General features: G+C 48.8%; 3 protein-coding genes across 7 annotated transcripts in view; 2 read left to right on the top strand and 1 right to left on the bottom strand.

Annotated features, from left to right (window-relative positions):
- Window positions 1-4048, top strand: part of Tmc3 (transmembrane channel like 3) — a 35685-nt gene extending 31637 nt beyond the window's left edge. Inside the window, exon 22 of the mRNA XM_075952439.1 lies at window positions 1074-4048. Coding sequence (XP_075808554.1) covers window positions 1074-1917 — 844 coding nt within the window. The 3' untranslated portion in view covers window positions 1918-4048. The remainder of the gene's footprint in view (window positions 1-1073) is intronic.
- A 2561-nt stretch (window positions 4049-6609) lies between these two features.
- Stard5 (StAR related lipid transfer domain containing 5) lies at window positions 6610-17685 on the top strand. Its single transcript, XM_075953042.1, has 6 exons — window positions 6610-6796; window positions 7407-7456; window positions 7794-7926; window positions 11896-12013; window positions 12709-12802; window positions 16115-17685. Exons 1-6 carry the CDS (start codon window positions 6698-6700, stop codon window positions 16260-16262), a joined length of 642 nt encoding a protein of 213 aa, XP_075809157.1. The 5' UTR covers window positions 6610-6697; the 3' UTR covers window positions 16263-17685.
- A 1328-nt stretch (window positions 17686-19013) lies between these two features.
- The window catches only part of Il16 (interleukin 16), an 80214-nt gene continuing 76473 nt past the window's right edge, over window positions 19014-22754 (bottom strand). For 4 of the 5 annotated variants that reach the window (XM_075953038.1, XM_075953039.1, XM_075953037.1 and 1 more), the window contains 3 exons: window positions 21717-21975; window positions 21327-21449; window positions 19014-19468 (listed from right to left, as the gene is read on the bottom strand). In XM_075953038.1, coding sequence (XP_075809153.1) covers window positions 19281-19468; window positions 21327-21449; window positions 21717-21975 — 570 coding nt within the window. In that variant the 3' untranslated portion in view covers window positions 19014-19280. The remainder of the gene's footprint in view (window positions 19469-21326; window positions 21450-21716; window positions 21976-22754) is intronic. The other variant, XM_075953041.1, reaches the window with a different exon arrangement.

The raw sequence follows: 22754 nt of genomic DNA on the forward strand, positions 1-22754 counted from the left end.
TTATAAGATGAAAATATGCCGCTCTCAGGGACACAGGAAGTCAAAATATGGGCACTGGAAACCAAGTGAGCAGTCTTGTTTGAGGTTCCCCGGGGACAGGAATGGCTCTACTCAAAGTCATAGACATTCAGGCCTTAATCCTGGCTCCTTCCTACACATAAAGTATCTGTGTATGAGAGGGCTATGAACCCTGTGCCCCAACCCTCACAGCCAGTGTCGAGTGTGCTGGATTCCTGCTTCTCAGCTGGTGAGAGACTCCGATTACACCCTGGGGTCCTCAGCTCCTTCCTTTCTCCCCAAGTCCCATAGCTTCCCCATCTTTCTATCCAACCTCATTCCACTTTCACTCCTAGAATGGCTGTATTAATGGTAAACGGTCTCTGCTTTGGATGAGACCGATCGAGTTATTGGGAAAATCTTCAACGCATTATTATATGAACCAACTGCTTCAGACTCCTCTTTCAGAAAGTAGGAGAACCCAGCTGCCTTGAGTATGTGTACAGCACCCAGATGAGTCAGGGGACAGAGTTATGTTGGCCCAAAGTCATAGCCAGTTAAATTCATCATTTGTAGAACAGCAGATACCATAGAGATAAATACAGTTTTTCTTTTTCCTTTCTGCAAGTTATCATAGAAACCAAGATTTTTTTTCTTAAGCAAGTTTCTTCATATCTTGTAGTACCTAGGCAAGTAGCAAGGGACCTAAGTCCTTCTTTGGGGGGGGTCATGGGGGGGGTCGAGGTGTCAAACCAGTCACTAGTCCTTGGAACAGGTATATCTCCCCAACATGGACATTTAAGGGAGTGGCTGAGAACCTGGAGGGCAATTTGGCCACTAGAGCAGTATTCCTAAAATGCACTCCACAAACTTTGGTCCCATGAAATGGTCCTAACAGAACCAGTGCTCTGTGATAGGATATCACATGCCCTTGCCATGCATCTCCATGGTGACTGGCATCCCTTGTTATATAAAGGCTCTGAGATGTCCAGTGTGGTCCATGAGTGCATCACCAGCAGATGCTTTGGAAGGAGGGAGAGAGAGGCCATAGATACTTAACCACTTCTGTCTTACAGGTACCCACATGGGCCATGTGCCAGCACAGGCAACCTCCACAAGAACAGATCCTATACATCCGTGACACAGACACAGCCCCTCAAGGATGTCCGTTCAGAGCCTCTTTCCCGGAAAGACTTTCAGCCAATCAGACCTCGTTTCTGTGAGCCTGGGGTCTCTGCCTTGATGACACATGGCCACAGACCCCGTACTCCCAGATACTATGTTGTAAATGAACGTGACTGTCACAGAAAGGCCCACCCGACTTTCTGGCCAGAAAGGCATTTCAAGATAGATGCCTTAGGTGACATTGTAGAGCTGTACCCCAGGAACGTGCAGCAGTGCATGTCCTGGGCCCCCCACCAGCCTTGCTCACCACCGCTGAGTGAAGAAGAGGAGGAGATGCTGAGGGCAGATTTGGTCCAATGGTCGATCCCCCACGGCTCCCTGACAGACCTTCCTCGGGCTTCTCGTTTTTACACTGGCGACAGACCAGAAAGTGGAGCCAGAGACCCCGAGTACCAGCGAAGGATGTACTACCGATATGGGGATACTAGTTTTGAGGGGCAGCTTGAGGGGCCCACCCTTGTACACAAAAAGCCACGACCCAGGAATGTCCATTACCCACAGCATCCTCTGACGCCCAGAGTCAAAGCCAAGTTCGAACCATCCTTAACAGAATCTGATTCTGTGTCAGCGGCATCCAGCAGTGACCAGCAGAACAGCAACAATGACCAGTACCTGCAGGTCATGTCCAGCCAAAGCAGATTCCCGAGGTCTGCCAGTCAGCTGGGCAGGAGGAAGGCCAAGTTCAGGCAGGCACTGCCCACGGATCTAAACGACCTAATTTGTTCAAATGTCTAGGCTTCTTTCAATGTCCCTTCCTAAAGACTGGGTCCCTTTGGAAAGTATTGGGAGTCACAATCACACCCTTTCAGGAAGAGAGAACCTCTCTGGGGACGTTAGAGATCTGTGGAGCTTCTTTAGATGCCGCTACTGTCTGAGACCCTGGGGCTGACACTTCCTAGTCAATGGTGTGTGAGTGGCCACTCCTGGTGCTTCCTTGTGGCTAACACACATCACCACATCGGGCTGTCCCTTCAAGAAAGCATTGGGCCTTTGATTCCATTCAGAGTGGCTGGCCATGCTCACCAGCAAGCTGGACATCTCACCAGGACTGCGAAAACCAACCTTGACACTGTTTATCTTCAGTGATGTGAGTGAGTGTTTTCTTTGACCGTGTGCTCTTCCAACATACAAGCATCGACACTCTACAGTGAGCAACCTCAAGTGGCCACTCTTGACGTGTTCACGGCATTTAGTTTATGAGGACAATCAATTTAGTGGTGGCCAGCGCAGCACACTGCAAGCGTCTTTAACTCTGCATTTAGCTAATCAGGATATGGATCAGACAGGAGTCCAGATTTACACCTGGGGCTCCCTGGTTCACTTCACTGAGAAGGATGGGGATGGAGACTCAGTGTGTGCAGCTGGAAGTAGGGCTCCAACATCCTTGAGAACGCCTGACTTCTCACCTCTTGACTCTCTGTGTTTGCTGACCTTGTTTTCCCCCACTGCCAACAGACTTCCTTCTGGTAGGAGGTGAAGAATTCACAGCCATGGAGATGTTAAGCTGCTAGCCTTCACCTAACAAGCCCAAGGGAAAGAGCCCAGCTCATGTTCTCTACTTCCCGTTGGGTCTGCCCTCAAGGAGTTGTTCCCCGGATCCTCTGACTGACCTTGTGCAGGATTTGGGAGCTGTTGTGCTCCATCCCACTGTAGCCAACTGGGTGTCCGGACTCCTATTCCCATATCTCTTTTTAGACGCTCCAACTTCTAACATTCCTGTCTTCTCTACTATTCTCTGAGTAGCTTTGGAACAAAAATGGCTCCATGGTTCGACATTCCCAGTAACTGGCACACGATAGAAACCATGCGTGTTTTCTAGCACTGCTCTCTATCAGATTAACAAAGGGAACTCTCGGCAGATTGAATTTCTCTGAAAACATCGCATTGATAATCCCATAGCACTGTAAACCGTGGGCACATACACAGTCAGGAGCAAAGGTTTCACAAGCAAATCAAGCTTGCCTAAGCTGTTTCAGGCACCTCTCCATGTCACTAAGATCAACAATGAGGGTGGCACCAGCCCAAGGTCAGAGGGACGTTCTTGCGCATCTGTACAAAATCGTGGCCGCCCTGGTTTCAGGTTGTGGTTGGGCCAAATTTTGTGATCATTTTCTGTTATTGGGCGCATGTGCACCGATCTCCCCATTTACAACCCCCACGCTCTGTTTACCTTCGTGCCAGTGCTCGACACAAGCAAGCTCGTTTTGACTCTCGGGATTTTCACCCCAAGTAGCAAAGTGAGGGGCAAAGTTGAGGAGACACCATGTAGATGCCAAAGGAGAAAGATGCCAGCTGCCAGCCAGAACCTTACTTACCAGTAGGCCACAGCCTCATGGCAATACACAGATTAATAGAAATGGGTTGATTTAAGACATAAGAGTTAGCTTGAAATATGCCTAAGCTATTGACCAAAGAGTGTTGTAATTAATATAGTTTCTGTGTTATTATTAGGGTCTGGGTGACCGGGAAGCAAATGAGCAGTCTCTGTCTACATTAAGTCAATACTATTACATCAATCACTGTATTTATTTGTATTTTGAAATCTATTATAGAAATATGCACAGATGAAACTCCCTATGACAGCTGTTTAGTATTTCATTATTTGGATAAGCTAGATAATATCTCTTCCTTTTCTTCACAAAGGATATTGAAATAATTTCCATATCTTCCCGATTTAAAAGGCATACTAGCCATGCTGTGGGGTTGCACACCTTTAATCCCAGCACTCGGGAGGCTGAGGTAGGCAGATCTCTGTGCGTTCGAGGTCAGCTTGATATACAAGAGCTAATTCCAGGACAGCTAGGACTGTTACACAGATACACCCTGTCTCAAAAACCAAATCAATAAATAAAATAAAAGGTATACTAATTTTTGTATGTTTTCTTTGCAAGCTATTATTGAAGTTATTATTTCCTATAAAGAGAAACCTGCACTTGTTGGAGACAATCATATCAGGCTTCCCCAGTTTCCTCTTTATAATGCTTTGCAAGCCCAGATGTTGCATCCCCTGCCTTGGCAGATGACTGGAACGTCTGTCTTCCTTACAGTCTCACCAAAAACTTAATTTCGCCACATTATGCAATTTCTATCAATCTGATGGAAAAAATAATAAATCAAGTGGTTTTAATCACCCTGCGCTTTTCTTTTCCTGTCTTTCTTTGAGCTGATAGGTGATTGGCCTCTCAGCATTTTTACTCACTTTCCGGGCCACATTGTGAATCTGTTACTCTCCTGCTGAGTGGCCATCATCATTGTGAATAGGCTTCCATGAAAGCTTCAAACAAAAGCATAGCCTGCTGATCACTCACCTCCCTCCGCTTTGGGAAGACCAGCCCTTATCTGTGCTTTAGGACAGAAAGCTACCAAGTTGCCTTATCAAGCTTGCTTGTGGAACTGTGGTCTCACAAGATGCCTGTGTGGTTGAGTAATGGTCCCTGGCAAATTCCCTTATCAAGCTTGCTTGTCGAACTGTGGTCTCACAAGATGCCTGTGTGGTTGAGTAATGGTGCCTGGCAAGGGAGATTGTTTGCTTTTTTGCCCTGTCATCAAACTATTCCTGGTAGAGGATCCACTGTATTGTTACAAGTCTGGGGATCTGGAGGAATAGCTTAGTGGTTAAAAGGGCATGAACTCGAGAAGATACCTGAGCTGAGTTCCATTTCCAGCACCCATGTTGGGAGGCTTATCATTGCCAATTACTCTAGTTCATGGGATCCAATGTTCTCTTCTGGCCTCCTTGAACACTCTGTTCATGTGCATACACACACACACACACACACACACACGCACACACACACACTTAAAAATAAAATGAATCTTTTAAAACCTCTAACTAAAAATCGCTACACAGTATATGTGCTTTCTTTTTCCATCTGTTTGTTTGCAAGTGATTGGTTCCTTTTCTCTTTTCCAAGCCCTTGGAGCCACTGGTCTCCACCTCACCTTGCTGTGACTAGATGATTAGATGCTAAATGACTCAATCCAGGTAAAATACTTGTGTAGGACAGCAGCTATCAAGCCGTAAATGTGAACAAACAGAAACCGTTGCTAAGGGAACGACGCACGGGCATCTCCTTACTTATTTACTGGAGTCACAGTATCTGGAGCTAAGGCAATGAATATTCTGTGGTAGCCCCGCCCTGGACACCTAGCTCAAAGCCAGCTAGGGGTCCTGTGAGGCCTGCCAGGAAACCCAGTGGCCTGAGAGGCCAGGACTTTGTGGGAGGACACTGACCAACAAACCATGTTAGACTCAGCTTGTGCCTCCGCTCTTTAGCAATCCTTGATGGCGCCAGCCTCAGTTCCGTCTCCTGTGTTATAGGAGTTTAATGGTTACACAATATCCCACATAATGGGTCTCTTGTAACTTGGCTTAATGCATTGACAAATAAGTTTGTTTCCATTACAAGGGCAATCTTCCATGCCTCAGTACAGGTGAGGCTGTTGGGTTAAAGAGAAAGCACAGGCAACTGTTAATATGTATCATTGTTTTGTTGGCTAAACATTGCACACTTGCATGTTAGCATAGGCGGTTAGAAAAAATCCTCTCTCAAGTACTGTCACTAACACAGGGCCCTAACACAGGGGTTCTATTTGTCCCCTAGATGGGTCTCCTCATTTAATTTTACCAGGGGTCTACATCTTTTGTGCCATGGTCATTTATTTTGTCACAAAGTATCTTTCTATTGCATGATGCTTTCTTTTTTTATTTAAAAAGTATCATTTGGCCAGACGGTGGTGGCCCACGCCTTTAATCCCAGCACTGGGGAGGCAGAGGCAGGCAGATCTCTGTGAGTTTGAGACCAGCCTGGTCTACAGAGCTAGTTCCAGGACAGGCTCCAAAGCCACAGAGAAACCCTGCCTAAAAAAAAACAACAAAAAAAAAGTATCTTTTGGTTTCGACATTTCTCAATGATTTATAGCCATTTTTTAACAGCCAAATAACTTACTTTTAGTTAAAATATATCTCAGTTTTATCTCCCATTTTTATCTTTGATGGTTTTATATGCTTAATTTTTCAAGCACAACAAAGTGAGCAGCTTGTACTATTAGAGGCGGACATCCCTGAGCAAGCCTCCTGAACAGTTGCAGATGGGTTCCCCTCCTGCCTGCCTCCACGACCTGCTCCTCCACATCCCGGGGCCACCCCGCAGAAACCCCCCTGGGGAGTTGTTTGCTATGAAAACTGTACGGTCTCAGTCAGAGCAGAAAACCTCTGAGCACCAAGGGGAAATCACCACGCCACGCTCTAGCCCAGGAGTAGTTCCTGGCCCTGCCCAGAGTAGGCAGATGCCCAGCAGGCTTCCTGAATCCCGCCCAGAGATGACACGTACCGCAGGGCCAGCCTCCATCTTCAGACTTGCCGATTTCCAAGAGGGACGGAATTGCTTGAGAGCAAAGACCAATTCTGAGAGGGAGGCGGAGCCCGAAGGCGGGGCTCCAGGCTCCGCCCAAGGCCCGGTTTTCCGCCTAGCAAAACCGGTGCTGCTCATCTGGGACCCTGCACGCCGCTGAGATGGACGTGTCTTGGGCCACTCAAGAGAGTGAGGCGGTGGCGGAGAAGGTGCTCCGGTATCGGCGGGACGAGTCGGGCTGGAAGAAGTGCCGGGAAGGCGTGAGTGAGGGACTGAGCGGGAAAGGGGATCTGGAGACTGTTCCCAGGAGCTTGAGTCTTCCAAACTCCCAGGCTTCTCCTCTCCCTGAGATTTTCTGCACCCCAGCCCCCGGAGGTGGATTGAGGGAACTATTCCACGGAGAGTGGCTGCTCTGCTCTCTAGGACTCCCGGAGATCCCCGCCCCTTTCAATGAGAACACACTCAAGGTCACCTGACTGGTTTGAGGTTAGGCTTGGACCTGCAACTCCAGGTACCGAGTCTTTCCTCCGTACACTATAATAATACAGTCCCTTCTCCCAGAGAGTGCCAGGGAAAGAAACCGTTTTCTTCCTTGACGCTTCTGATGTTTTCTTTAAAACAAATATCCCTAACTTGCTTGAGGAAACAAAAGTTCTTGGTGGCGTTTAAGGCGATTGGAGACGGGCCGTGACTTCTGGAGTCAGCCTGCAGGGATCTTTGGTCATCACCTGCTGTGGGGCCGCTTAGTCCGTGAGGAATCCCAGCTGTGCCAGGAACGGGTTGGGTGACCTTGGAGAATCCTCTCTTGAGATCCCAACTCCAAGACTTCCTCTAGCTCTAAACCTCTTCCATTCTGTGCCTTTTTGACAGAATGGCGTTTCAGTTTCCTGGAGGCCGTCTCAGGAATTTCCAGGGAATCTGTAAGTGCACACTTCAAACAAAGCTTGTCAGATCCTCGACTCCCTTCCTGGTTTCTCTGGGGTTGCCTCATGAGAGATTCCAACCCACCCTGGCCCCCCAGTCATCTTCCAGAAAAGCCTTAGCTAGTGTTTTGGATCGTTTCTAGCAAGCTGTGTTCCGTGAGTGCCTAGTACCTGTTTGTGCAGGCTAGAGGGGAGGCGGGCTAGCATATTTTAGCCCTGTTTCTGCCAGCCAGCCCTAGAACAAGGACAGACATGTAGTAATAGATTTGATGTAAAATCCTAAGATAAACAAGTTGAATTGATGTCTTGGGTCAAATTCTTCCCCGTGTTCCAGGTACCGAGGAGAAGGGATTCTGTGTGGGACACTGGAAGAGGTGTGGGATTGCATAAAGCCAGTTGCTGGAGGCCTCCGGGAGAAGTGGGACGACAACGTGACCAGTTTTGAAGTTGTCCAAAGCATCACAGATGTAAGTTTCACTGGGTATTTCATCTGAGCGTCTCGTCCTGCCGCAGTACCCTGACCCCATCTCCTCTGAAGGCAAGGGGAGTGCCCTGCAAGCCATCACAGCTTTGGCCCTCTGGAAACAGCATGACTCCTCTAAGAGGCCAGAAACCCTCAGCAGAGCCAGGGGCTATAGATGAGGAAACCCCAGGCAAGCCTGGGCTCCTAAGTTTAGACTAACAGATTAGTTTGAAGCATTGTCAGAGCCACTGACAGAGCCGTTTTAGTCTTTTGCCCACAGTAGGACCACTGCAAGGGACCACTTCCGGAAAGTGTGTGCCCCGCAGACCAGCCCTGCCCAGCAGAAACCCTTGCTATGGGGCAGCATTGTTCTGCAACTGTCTTGTCTAGTGTGGGAGCCTCAGGTTCCCATGGGGCCATGCAGCCTGAAAAGGTGGCTGGTTTGAGGAAATGAATTATTCATCTTAACGAATCTAAATGTAAATTTAAATAGCCGTGCGGGCTAGGGGCTGTTACAGGAGACAGCTGCAGCCTTGATGAGCCTGCCCCGGCATCATCTCTAACTCTAAGGCCTTGCTTCATTTTGGTCAGAGACACTCAGAAGAATAGAAAACCGCGGTGAAAACACGTACCCAGGCAACGCCAGTGGGGCTAACCTGTGGGATGTGCATGGCGTCTTAGGGTTGCTGTCTAGGGCCTCTCTGGCATTGCCTGGTGCTTATGTAAGCAGGTAGCATTGTGAAACCTCACAGCGTTTTCCAGCTGGCCAAGCTGTGGAGCCAGGTGTCTTTGTCCTGACCTCATTTCAGTTCCGTGTGTTGTCCGTGGGAGACTTTATGTCAGAGTTGTCTGAAGGACGGGGCGGAAATCCCTGGGAAGATTGGTAATTTCATGTCCTTATCAGTCAAAGATGGAATCGAAACACACAGAGAGGATGGTGCTGTCTCAACCCTTCTTCCATCCCTCTGCTGCCAATAAGAAGAGAGCGGATCTCAGGCACTGGTGTGTGCCTTTGACACTATTTAACTCACGCTGTCCCTCACTGTGAGACCAATGGGCAGCCTGGGCTGGGAGTCAGACTTGAGCAATTTTACATGTAATTTGCAGTTGCCTTTAGCTTATGACAAGTGATTCTCTCTCTCTCTCTTTCTCTCTCTCTCTCTTTCTCTCTCTCTCTCTCTCTCTCTCTCTCTCTCTCTCTCTCTCTCTCTCTCATAGTTAAATGGCTTCCTTTATAAAGCCAGCTGGTCTAAGTGGGGACATTTGCAAAACCACAATAAATAGATATGATTTTCTTATTCTGGATGAATTGACACCAGCATAAGAAAAGGATGCGAAGAGAGAATACAAAGTATTATGCCCAAGTGGGTAAAGTTGAGCAACCCTTGGTTAATGACTTCTATATACTTGACTTACATGTTTGTATGTAAGGGGGGTATACATGTATGTGTGCATGCATGTTCATGTGTGCGTGGAGCCCCAAGAAGTGTCTCATGCAGTCATCCTCTGCTTTATACATTGAAGCATAATCTCTTGCCGAATCTGGAGCCTGCAGTTCCAGCCAGCATGCTCCAGGCACTCCCTAGGGACCCCTGCCTTCCTTTTGGAACCACAGCTGAGTTACCACTCCCGTCCAGCTTGTGTGGGGGTTCAGGGGGGTCTGAGTTCCAGTCCTCGTACTCACACAGGAAGTGGCTTCACCCGCTAAGCCTTCCCATAGCCCGGGATCAGTAGTGGCCCCGTCTCCTGAGCACATTCCCGCCTCTCCATCTCAGTACAGTGGTTGGTGGGGCTAAGAGAATGTAAGCTAAGAAAGCCGTAGGCTGATAGGTGAGCCGCCATGATGGTGGTTGACCCATCAATGCTGTCAAGGAGGTTATCGGATGTTCTGTTCCTGGCTACAAGCTCCCTGTCCTGAGCCCCGGGGAAGAAAACAGTCTGACAGGGATAAAGACAAGCTGCCAAATGCACACAGGTAAAGGAGCCAAGCAGGAGCTGGTCCCCCTCCTGTCACAGTGCCACCTCTCAAAGGAAACCAAAAATAGCCTTCTAACTCTGTCACCTTCACCTCAGCCTCAGTTCTGGGTCCCAGTGGCTTTATCTCTCAGCTCTTCCCCCAGGGGGATGTTTCTCTCTGGTGCTGCTTTTCAGGCACCACCTGTGCCCAGCTTATGCACGTGGCACTCACCTGTGCAGAATTCTCTTCCCTTCTAAGTCAGTTCTCCACCATGACTGACTGGTTGGGTCTAGTGGGGCTTTCTGGCTCCTCTGGGGATGCTGGCTTGTCCCGGATCCCAGTGCAGTCATATCCCCTCGCTGAGCCCAGCCAGTCTTCTGGTGCATGAAGCATGAATCCTCAAACTTTTGGCTTGTGTTTCCTCGAACAGATTTTTGAAAGTCTATGTCTCATTCCAACACATGTTATTATCTAACATCCAATTCACAGCTTAATTTTCATAAAGTGTGAAGCCTGGATTTTTTTTTTGACATGTACTGTTTGTTATTTTTGAGCAAAAGCAATGGATTTAGTTCTGTCTTAATAATACGGACTTTTATTTTTTTACATCCCGTTTTTAAAATGGCACATACCTGTAATCCCAGCAGCCAGGAGGTAGAGGCATGAAGATTGCAAGGTTGGGGACAGCCAGGCTACTTAGGAGCTCCAGGCTAGGCAGGGTTACATTTCAATTCGATAAACAAAACAAGCCACCACCACCAAGAAGTACCTGTAATCAGAATGTAACTATTTTGCTTGAACTTTGTTTTACACAGCCCACTAAGTTGTTTGTTTGTTTGTTTTAAGACAGGGTCCCTAGCTAGCCTAGAACTCCATATATAGATCAGGCTGATATTGAACTCAGAGAGATTCGTCTGCTTCTGCCTACCAAGTGCTGAGATTACAAGCTTATATCACTAAGCTCAACATCCCGCTCCGTTTTCTCCCTCCCATGTGTTTCCTTGGACATCACCAAATGTTATTATAGATATTCATGTATGTTGAAAAAAAGACTTTTAAAATCATCTATTTCTTTTGATCACAAGACTCTTTTTTTAAAAAAAAAGAACTAGACTGAGTTATGGGTAGAATTTATTAAGGTAACATGATTATATTCAGAAATTTGAATGAAGAATGATAAAGCACAAAGAGAAAAAGTGTTTTTCATCTCTGCATGGGATGTGTGAGAACTCTTTGTTCTCATTAATTCATGTGTTCATCGAAAGATTTGGCCTGTTGCCGAGAGACACAGCCTTCCGCAAACGCTAAGGAGAGGAAGCACAGGCTGCCTGGGAACTTAGGCATCCCAAACAGCAGAGAAGCCAAGGACGAGAGGGGGCTCTTGTTCGTTAGGAGAAACAGTAATGATAAGGGGCAAGGACCTTTCCTTTCCAATGGCATGCATCAGCGTGATTCAGACAGCTCACGAGCATCCTGATTCTTCCTAGAGGACGGGTAAGGGATGTGTGGAGGAGCCATGAACCTGGAGTGAACTAGGGTCTGGAGCGAGTAACTCTTCAGTAATTCCTCAGACAGACGCTTCCCTCGGACTCCAGATGGAAGCAGAAGCAGATGTTACAGTTGTAGAAAGCAACGGTTACTTCTGTGGTGCCTGCTACAAGATACAGGAATTCAGAAATGGACTTGTGTCTTGGACTGTGCTTAGGGGGAACTGACATTCTGAGCCCAGCGTGGGGCACCGTGGGGCAGTTGGCATTCCTGCAGATCTTTGGCACAGCAAGGAATTGTACCCCAGGGCATTGCAAGCTAGGATGATACTAGATGGGTGGAGAAGAAGATCTTTTTTTTTTTTTTTTTTAAGACGTGGAGATGAAATCATTTGGCCTCAGTGCACCTGCTGGAAAGTGCCCAAGTGTCCCCAGACTTCCTCTGGGTTCTCCTGCTTGCCGCTCCTCCAAACTGCTGTGTATGAGATGACTTGTCTTCAGTAGTCCTGAGCCCGTTTTGTTTTGGCAGGTGCTGTGTGTGAGCAGAACCTCCACACCCTCGGCTGCCATGAAGCTGATTTCTCCCAGGGACTTTGTGGACTTGGTGTTGGTGAAGAAATACGAGGATGGCACCATCAGTTCCAACGGTAAGTGATGGGAGGTGTCTGTTGGCTGTCCTAGAGGGGGGGCTCTGTCTTACACACCCCTAGCTCTTCGGGGATCGCTGGGTGATTGGGGGACCATCAGCAGGCTCATGTGTGCCATCTTCTTCCCTTGTAGAGTTGGGGAGACTGTACCTGAGAATCTGGAATGGGGAGACCTAATACCTGGGCCTTTCTGTGTCCCAGATCTGTTCTGATCCCTGCTGAGCTCAGTCCGCACCGTCAACATGCAGATTGCAGTTGCTCTCCTTGTATGTCAGTGTGTCAGGTCCACAGGAGCATCCTAATCTTGTTGCTTTCTGCCCTGTTCCTTCCCCATGAGCAACAGAGTCCCACGATTCCTCTGCATTCTCCCTCTAGGGAAGCTCAGGGACACATCCTCACTTCTATGGACTGAAATTTGAGAGAGGAATCTTTCTCCTCCTACCCTGAGCCTTAGATTCTGGAGTGTTCTTCTTAAATTCCTAAAGGGTTGGGGGGAAAGCTGTGTGGGGGTAAGGATGCATGTGTGTGTGAACTGGAGTGGGTGTAAGCATAAGGAAGCTGATAGGTAGCAGAACCCTTTGCTGGGCACTGGACTTCGAAGTCACTGGGCCTGTGCAGATAGTGGATCCTCAGTACTGGTGGTGGTATCCCTGTTGTCTGAAGGTGACTTCACTGACCTCATGAATGTCTTCCAGCAACCCACGTGGAACACCCATCGTGTCCCCCAAAGCCAGGTTTTGTGCGAGGATTTAACCATCCGTGCGGGTGCTTCTGTGAACCACTGCCAGGGTAAGGAGATTGGGGGGAGGACTTTGTCTCAGACCTAAGCATAACACCTCTGTGAACTCAGAAAACAGGTACTTTGGCTGTAACCTACAAAAGTAACATCAATGTTAGAAAATACATTGGCGCCTGCAGGCACTCAGCCACACGATGTGCCGTCGTGGCTCCTGGGGAAGTTGTAAGTTACTTATTTTAATCTGGATGTAAGAATCCTTCTCTCCAGCCCCACAGGACAGGTCAGGCAAATGCGTTGTACTCAGTGACCACCCCCTCCTTTACCAGAAATGAGACAGCGCTCAGGGCCTCGAGGGCACTTCCGAGACCATGTTGTGAATCAGAGGACCCTGAATACACTCACAGACACAGCCAGGGTCTTTCCAGGAGCTCTCGAGTAATGAACTACCTGAAGGTCACAAGTTTATTTTGAGCACCACCCAGGTTAACAAGGAGAGGAATTTCACCTGCTGGTGTAGCCCTGCATTTCCAGACAGCCAGAAGGAAATGTGTGGGCTTCCTCACACAGTCCCAGAAGGCTGGTCTATTACTAAAACCCAGACAGAGCACCCCATCCCCACCCCCCACCCCCGCGGAACACTATGTCTGCCAGGCTGGCTCTCAAACATCTTTTGGAAGGCTCTTGCATGCCTCAAGATCTTGTGTTTGCAATAGTAAAGCCGTGCGCTTTGGTCCCGGTATTGAGATCAGACCCTCTGACTTGGGCCTAGGAAACTACTCTGGACCACTTTTCCTTGCTCTCCTCCCTGCAGTCGGTGCCAAGACGTCCTTGCCTTTCCAGGTTGCCAGGCATATTGCAGCGGAGTGTCTCGAGTAAGAGCAGAGACCTTGCTCCTTGAGGCTGGATCTCAGGACTGGCTTAAGGAAACGCGCAGCATGCAAGCTTTAGCTGATGTAACTGTGATCATGGCCCGCGTTCTATAAAAGGGGTGGGTAGGATGGAGAGGTTATATATAACTAGCCCAAGATCACAGGCCAGCAAGTGATAAAGCCTCAGCTTAAACCCGGCCATCTGTCTTCCATATTGACTGTGTTGGTTTTTTTTTTCTTTCTTTCTTTGTTTAAAAAACAGATAGAAAACATCTGTTCTCTGTGGGCTTAATTCTGATGGGGCAGGAGAAGATAAACAAGGCACAAATGAACATAATTATATTGTATGTACACTAGGAATTACTCCATATTATATGCTGTGTAGAAATCTAAGGGATGGTGAACGGACCTGGGGTAGGGTGGAAGTGAGTCAGGAAGTGACCCAGAGGTCAGCAAAAGTCTTGATAGGAGTCTCGTGGATCACGGTGGCCTGTGCAGGTCCAGGGTTCCTCTGGGTAGAAACAGGTGTAGGTACAAGGGAAACTGTAGAAGGAAGTCACTGAGTCGGATCCGGGAGGGGCCTGGAAGCAGGGCCAGACCTTGCCAGCCTCATAACTGGGAGCCTTAGCGAGGGCTGAGCATCCAGGCCATGACTTCAGTGGAAGCTGCTCGGATGGCCCCAGAGTAGGTAGAGCTGTGACCCAGAGCAGGAGGCCACGCTGGGGAGTGAGGTGGAGGTGACTGGGCTCAGACTCTCTGTGACAGAGGGAGTGCTGTCTCCCAGGACACTAGAGTCTTTGGAGGAGGCGACATCAGAGCTGCATTTGTGGCGCTCCTGCTGTGAATGCCAGGGAACATTTCCGTGCTACACGTGTGTTCTGGGGAAAGTGTCATGACAAACTCCTGGTGGTTTCTGGGAGGACAGTCATGGTGCCCCGAGCCCCCTTTTAGCCACTTTGGCCTACCCCATGGGTCTCTCCCCAAGTAGCTTGACTCTCCTGTGATGTTGTACTGCCAAGCCCAGGGCTCCCCCAGAGAGAAATGTGGTCATGAACTCTAATTTCTTACTGACCTGTTTAAGTTTCCAAAGAGAACACAGCAAAGTGACCAGGAGGGATAGACTAGGGGGAGAGGGGGAGTATTGGGGGTGACAGAGAAGGGCAGGCCCCAGAATGGGTTGGAGCTGGTGAGGGAGGGAGAAGATGGAATCTGACAGAGCTGAGGATTTGAGATCCAAAGGGGGCCCTGCCCCCAGACCACTCTCCCTCTCCTCTCCTTCTTCCTTCTCCCCTCCCACCTCCCTGCCCCACAGGGGTAAAGAAATGCCAGTCTAGAGCAGTCCCTGATCTCTCTACACTGCTTCTCCACTTGCCCTGTCCTTCTGAGACCTCAGTAGTTGTCTAGACTGCTGGAGGCGGTGGGGGCGGGGGCGTTAGAGTCTCCAATACCAGAAGTTCCACGGCAGAAAAATAGAACCTTGGAGGTATGATGCTCTGTGGAGTTTTTGATGCGAACAGCATCATTCAAATAAAATGCCACATGGTAGGGGAGGGGAAAATACTACAAGGCTTCTCCAAACCTGGCCACTGCAGCATTTGTGACCACGAGGACCCCTCCAGGTTCCTGTTTGGTCATGCCCTACTTCCTCTATTGTGTGAAATCTGATTTCAGCTTCTGGATTAATCTAATGCCCTGTTGCTGCTTCATCCGTAGATGGGACCCTGCATCTGGGCTTCTGCTCCCCCTTGCCAAAGCCTCTTCGACACATGTATAAAGGAGCCCTCGGTTCTCTAAGCCAGAGCTCAAAATTTGAATCTATGGTTCCATTTCCCTCCTGAAATAGGGTTGAGGATTTCACAGGACTCCAGTCCATACGTAGTTACCATTATGTAGTATGTTTCTAATTAAGATTGCGCGATCTAAAATAATTGTCTCCACGAAATAGTAGTAAATGAATTGCATGCTAAGTGACATTTTAGAAAAAAACAATCATCAGTCAGCGCTTCTAAGCAGAAGCTGAGGAGAATGGTGCTGTTTTCCAGCTTTGCAAATTTCATCCACATCAGACTAAATAACACTTACATCTGTGACAGAGCGTGTTGTAGGGCCACAAATCACACAGGATAAAATCCCTACCGCGTGGTCATAGTATGCATTGGCATGGAGGGAGTTTCAACCTTGCCCACCTCTAGAAAGGGCCCAGAATGTCCCAGAAGTCCCTGGTCATCAAAAACACAGCCGTTAATAATAGCCACAAGGAACATCTACACGTCCCACTTAGGGCATGGCACCAGCTCCCCCGGGCAGTGTGTCCCCTAAAAGACATGTTAGAACAAGGGGGTGAAGAGTAACCCTGGGCACTGAGGCTGGAGCAGGTGTGGAGGTGATCACCATGTCTGAGCCACTTCTGCTGGTCGGTCGCTGGTCATGGCTCTGGGCTTCGATGCCTCGTTGGTACATGTCTAACACGACACACTGCTGTTGTTTTCTCAGGGAGCCCAACAAAACCAAGCTGGTCACGTTCTTCCAGACAGACCTGAGTGGCTACCTCCCACAGAGCGTGGTAGACTCCTTCTTCCCTCGCAGCATGGCCGAGTTCTACCCCAACCTTCAGAAAGCCGTGAGGAAGTTCCATCACTGACACGGTCACCTATTGGCAAGAAACACCCATCAGGACCTCCTGCTGTTGAGTGTCAAAGGACACGGAAGAGCTACTGTGGCCTTTGGAGATGCCCGAGTGAACAGAAAGTCTCGGGAGTGCCAGCCCAGGACAGCAGCACGCGCGCGCACGCACACACACACACACACACACACACACACACGCACACACACACACGCCTCCTTCCTCTCGGCCTCGGTGTGGAAGGCACTGTCCATCAGCTTGCGGTGGTACACACCTTCCTGGCAGGATGCTGCTATGGCCTCCTGACAAAGACGTGGCTGGAGCATCCTTTGATTCCTTGTGGTTCAAGGGCCCTGTGCGCTGCTGTCAGACCCCTCGTCTCTGTGCCAGTCTTGGAGAATCATCATCTATCCTGGTCCTTAAGTCCTGCTCCTCTGGCATTTGGAGCTCCTAGACTTTTGTCCCAGACTCCTGTGTCCATTTTCTGATACAGTTTTATATACCAGTTTTTAATACAAGACTTTCCCCCCTTACAAAGATGTCAACTTGGAAAACATGTTTCAAAGCACAGAATAAGCCTTAAAGGGAAAACACTTTTTTCCTAATGTTTTTTTTTTTTTATCAGACTTGTCTTTTCCTGTTTGTCCTGTCATGAGTTAATGTTTGTGTCCCCATGAAACCAAATTGTATCTTTGGGAGGGAGCGGGAGTTCTTGTGACCTGTGTGAGTCATTCTGAGTGGGGCCAGCAGCCCCTGTGTGCATGGGGGAGTCTGGGGAGAAGAGCCCCCCACCCCATCCCATCAGGCCATGCTGTCTCCCGTGCTGTGGGACTGCACAAACCTACAGTATCTAACAATTGCCACAAAAGCAGCCATTCCAATAGGGACAAATGCTGTCTCCTTAGCTTTTCAAATTTAGATCCCTGCTTTTCTTATCAAGAAGGGAGAGGTCTAGGACACCTTTGCACCTTGATAAGGCTGGTTTGGATATTCCCACATCTAGGTCTAGATGGCTTTCTTGCCCCTGCTCTGTTTTCCCTGAGTTTGGATACCAACTGTTGATCTCTTCCTGCTGTCTCTCTCTGGTTTTGTCTCCATGTTAAGCCCACTTGCTGTACCATTCTGTTGGCTGTGATCCACCCTGGTTTTTGTGACAGGTGAAAAACTCACCAAATAGGCTAGGCTGGATGCCCAGGAAGTTCCAAAGAGCTGTGTCTTTCTGCTTCCCCGGGTCTGGGATTACAAGCAAATGCCACCACACCTGGTTCTTTGGTTTCCATTAGTCTGTTTGGTTGTTTGGTTTTATTTGTTTTTGTCTTTCTGGTCTCTGGGTATTAGATTCAAGTCACCAGGCTTGCATGCCAAGCACAGCTGTCTCCCCAGCCCCACACCTTTTATTGTTAATAGATCTAAAGGACTGATCTAAACGATATCGTGAATTCTTCCTTTTCTTGTCTACTATATAGCACAAACTTTAAAGTGGGCTGGAGAAATAAGCATGCCAGCTCCAGCCATAGGCTGCCATTTCTCAGAGTAGGGGAGACCGAGCTATGCAAGAGTCGCTGAAGGGCTTTGCGGGGAAGAGAGGAGCCCAGCAGGGGTTTCTGAGTCCACTTCAAACAAACATTCTTGACTTAAGATTCTGGAGAGGCTAGCAGGTCACACTGGCAAGCCCCCATTGGCAGTGCCCTGAAATAAGTGGTCTCTGGTGTTTGGTCTGTGATCCTTGCCAGGCCTTCCCTATGCCATCTTTGTTTCATGGGAACAGAGGACTGGGGATAAGGATCTGAAGCTCTGGTCCAGACCTAATAAACCATACTTTCTGTGGATCATCAGGAGTCACATCGAGTTGTCCTGAGTGTGGCTATCAGAAATTCACCAATGATGAAAGATATTCTACAGATCACGCACATGCTACAAACAGGCTGGGAGCCTCGTGTGCTGTGTTTTAAAGCTCCTGGGCTTGCTCATGTCTATCAGGTCACCAAAGGAATGATAATCTCTGCCCCACCACGTCCCAGACAGGCAAGTCACTCATTGTCCTGAGGCTCAGTACCTTCCAATACCCTGGCACAGGACCCACCATTGGTGAAGTGGCCGTGATCATAAATGGCTATTACTCAACGTCAAGCAGAGTGCCTGCCATGACAGATGGGACATCGGGAGTAATTTTCATTTTATGCTCCTAGCCATGCTAGTTCATCCTGTGAACACATCTGTTCACACCTTAACTCACACCATGCTCCTCTATCCCCTGGTCCCACTCTTTCTAGGATCATTTCTCAGCCCAAGCAAAAAAACAGGTTGTTTTTTTTTTTTTTTTTTTAAGTGCTTGAAAGTGTTCTTCGTGACAAGGTGCATCTTACAAAAAATGCTCCTGACAACATCCCTCCATTTCCTTGAGCCCAGGCAGGTCTGCGCCTGCTCTCAGTGCAAGCAATGCCATGCGACTTCAAAGGCAGACCATTTAAAAAGATGCAACTCCTGCCTGGCTCTGGTGTGTGCAGCAGGCAGCCCGACATCATGGTACAGAAGCCCAGGCCATGAACAGATTTCTCAGTCAGCGCTCAACACCAGCAGCCAGAGGCACCAGCAGCTACCCTTCCTTCCTAGGGCCCCAGCCCAGCCCATCTTCATCTGGATAATGCTTAGTAGGGCTAAAAGGAACTCTCCTCCAAGTCCTGCCTGTTCTGCAAATTCATAAGAGAAAACTTGCCGTCGTGGGTTGGCTTTCAAAGCACCTGGGTGATGTTCAAATCAGGACATGGGTTTCATAGCAAACTACAATACATCCATTTTATTATGGCACCAGAATATTGGCACTAAGCTGGCTATATACAGTCTACAGTTTGTATCAATCACCTCTGTGTGACCCTCTCAATGGACGGTGTCCTGGAAGGTCCAAACCTGAGCAGCAGCTACCGGAATCACACCTGGGCTTTCCCCCAGCCTGGGTGAGGTGGGCAGCAGAGACCCTGAGAATCGGCAGTGATGGGAGCCTCACGCTCCTGCTTTGTCTTGGCATCGGCACCCTGTCTAGGAGTCCCCAGAAGCTGTCATCTGCTTGCACTGGAGGCCTTTCCTTCTGATGACCACAGTGACAGGCCCGTCCGGTAATGCCTTGATAACATTCCAGGCTTCAAACCGAGAAAGACCTTGCACGGTAGTGCCGGCGAGTTGCAAGATTTCGTCTCCAGGCTGGACTGTCTCACTCTGTTCTGTCCCTATAAAAAAGGAGAAGATGATGCGTGATCCTGAGCTTCACGGGAAACAGGAGGAATAAAAGGCACTTTCTGAGGAACCAGGTCCCTGCAGAAGTGGATCACACACCGACCTCTGGGAGACTGCCAGTGGTTCTAGAGTGAGGCATTTCACAGCATGGCAGCTCAGAGCTTGGATACCAGACTCAGCTGTTTCCAAGTGAGGTTTGAACTCTGACCTCCAGGCTCTGGCATCCACATCCCATGGTACGGGTAACCCCTGCCTGTGGCTGAAGGCTCATTCCCAAGTGTGCACATGGGCCCAGAATAGTGAAGTGACTCGCCCAAGGCCCTGCTACTACTGCATTTGCGGAATTAATATTAGAACCCAGGTCTCTTAGCTTTGACTCCCTCGAGAGCTAAAAACTTTTTCTCAGAGCTGTAGCTAACATTGAAACTTGGGTTAGTTACCACGCATGACTCAGTCCACCCACTGGGTTTCCACAAATGCTGCAGAATGTAAGACCAGCTAGCTGTAAAGGCTCATAAGGACAGATAGGAGGGACGCGATGCCCTTTGGACCCCAGTTCTAAAAGCTCCCAGACACACACCCTTACTTTTTACCTCTTCTTGTGGATCAGGAACCTCTAGACTGGTAAGGAATGGTCACCTGCAGTTAGAGGCAGGACTGAGACCACACCCAGAGCCTGGCTTCTGACCAATGTTTCTCCACATCCCTTGCTCCCCTGCCCAAGGCTTCCACCTAAGAAGTGGAAGGAGTTATGGATAGTATGTAGCTATGTGGTAGCTACAAGGTATTCATGCTTCTCTCGGGGAAAATCCATATCCAGCTCACCAACATGTCAGACTGTCTGGCAGCCCAGTTCATAATGAAGAAGACATCAAATGGGAAGAATCAAAGAATTCAGGACTAGAGTAAAGCTAACCAGGCTCTGAGACAAGTGCCAGCCTCTGGCTTTACTCAAAACGTTGGCCTCTTATGTATTATGGATTGTTTGTTTGCTTGGTTGTTTTGAGACAGACTCACATAACCCAGGCTGGCCTCTTAGCCACTGTGTAGCTAAGGTTGACCTTGAACTCCTGAGTGTCTTGTCTTCACCTCAATGCTACTACAGCTGTATAGTTTTTAAGATTAACATTTGTTTCTAAGTACATTGTGTGGAAATAGTATTGATCTTTCTCAGTGCATCTTTTGGTATCCCTCAACTCTGTGCCCAAGCCAGAGTCTTCCTTGCCTCTTCCTGTCCTTGGTCCTGCCAAGCTGAATCAAGCCTGTTGTGGGATATTTGTTCATGGTATGAAAATGTATTGCTATGATTGGTTTAAGAAAGAGCTGTACAGCCAATATCTAGGCAGGGGGTATAGGCAGGACTTCCAGGCATAGAGAGGAAGTAGGCGGAGATAATCGAGGTGCAGGGTAGATGTCAGGAGACATAGAGAGGAAACAGGAAGTTCAAGATGGGAGAGAGGTAACACCACATGATAGAACGTAGATTAATATAAATGGGTTAGCTTAACTTATAAGAGCTAGTTAGGAACAAGCCTAAGCTATAGGCTGAGCTTTTATAATGAATAGTAAGTTTCTGTGACTTTATTTGGGATCTGGCTGGAGGGACAGAAAAAGACTCATTACACAAGCCCAAGGCTTAGCCAGGTGAGAGGGCCCAGCAAAAAGAGAAGTAAGGGTGTGGCTGAGCAAGGGCACAAGGTAAGAAAAGCAGAACTGAACGTCTAGGGGTCAACACGTGACTCAAGGGACATGGGAATCCACAGTGGCCCAGACGGGTCTCAGGAGTTTGGGGTTTGGGGTGCTTGCTGCATGCCCACAACTGGAGAGGGTATAGAGGGAAAAGGGACCCACCTTTAAAAATCCTGTTGATGGTGAGAGGCTTGTCTCCATGAAGGGAGCCCTTTCCTCCCTCCAGGCTGAAGCCCAGCCCTGCAGAGGTCTTCTCCAGTGTCACTGTGCAGACAGTGGCTTCCGCTGCAGAGGAAAATACATAGTTTTGGTTGGTGGTCTGCTCTCCTCTCAGGCCCAGCTGCCCAGGTTTGTGCCAGCTGCTTAACCAGACACACACACACACACGGAAACAGAGACTCACATCTCGGTAGCACACCAGGCAAGCTGGGGCGGTGTGTTGGAACCACACATTACCACACGGCCACTAACGACGGATCTAAATGGCCAAAGGCAGTCACAAGGGGGCATTCCCCTCACCAGTCCCCATCCCACCACACTGGGAACACTTACTAGATTCTACAGAAATGTCACTGGCTGCTGAAGCTGATGCTGCTGAGTCAGTAGAGGAGTTCAGGTCATGAGTGGCCTCCATGGTTGCTCTCCTGGTGACAATCACAGCTTGCCTTGGGTCCCGAGCTTGGCGGAGGATAGCTAGGGCATCATTGTGGGTAGCCCCCTTGAGAGATTTGCCATTGATGGAAAGAACCTCGTAGCCTTTTTGAATCGTGCCTTCCTGGGAAGCCAGGCCATTTGGAAACACTCTGTGAACCTAAGCAAGCCAAAGGAATTAGAACCCACAGACCACCCAAATCAGATCCCCGTTTGTGCTGGCCCCCACACCAAGCCAGGTACGCAACCATCCCCAGCAGAGTTTAGGTAGAAGACAGCACATATTGACTATATCTCAGGGCAGAGCAATAGATGAGGGACAGCATTCCTTCCTTTCCTTCCCTAGTCAGGGCAGAAACCAGCAACAGACAGTGATGGCCAGAGAGTCTTCAAGCACTCTCTCCACACAATGCCCTTGACTGATCCTCCAACCCCATCCACTCCTAGGGAACATCTTCTGCCTTATCCAACCTGGATTCACACTTCTCAGAATGGTTTCCTGACAAAACTGAGTCTATGGCTTATTAACTAGGGGTATTTATAAAAACAGGTTTCCAAGATCAAAGAAATTTGGGAACACGAGGTTAAACAAAATCTCCCAAAATGTCCATTGTTCAAAGATGCCAGCAACCCGACAATGCCAGTCTACATCTTGGTCCTCTGAGTAAGCAATGCAATAGCATGGTGACTTTCAGGAGAGCGTATCCCTTCTGGGAATCAACTCAGATCCCATTTCTACTGGACGTCCTTGAGGTGCACAATCCTAGGCTGCCTGGACATCCTCATTCTCCAGCTGATCCCTTTCCTGTTTCTGCATGATATGCCGGGGGGTGGGGGAACCTATCTTACAGCCAGAAAGAAAGACACCTCAGTGGGGAAAGGTCCTTGCCACCACACCTAGAGGCCTGAGTTTGAGTCCCAGATCCCATGCCACACAGC

This window comes from Microtus pennsylvanicus, chromosome 18, assembly GCF_037038515.1.
Source record: "Microtus pennsylvanicus isolate mMicPen1 chromosome 18, mMicPen1.hap1, whole genome shotgun sequence".
Taxonomy (NCBI): domain Eukaryota; kingdom Metazoa; phylum Chordata; class Mammalia; order Rodentia; family Cricetidae; genus Microtus; species Microtus pennsylvanicus.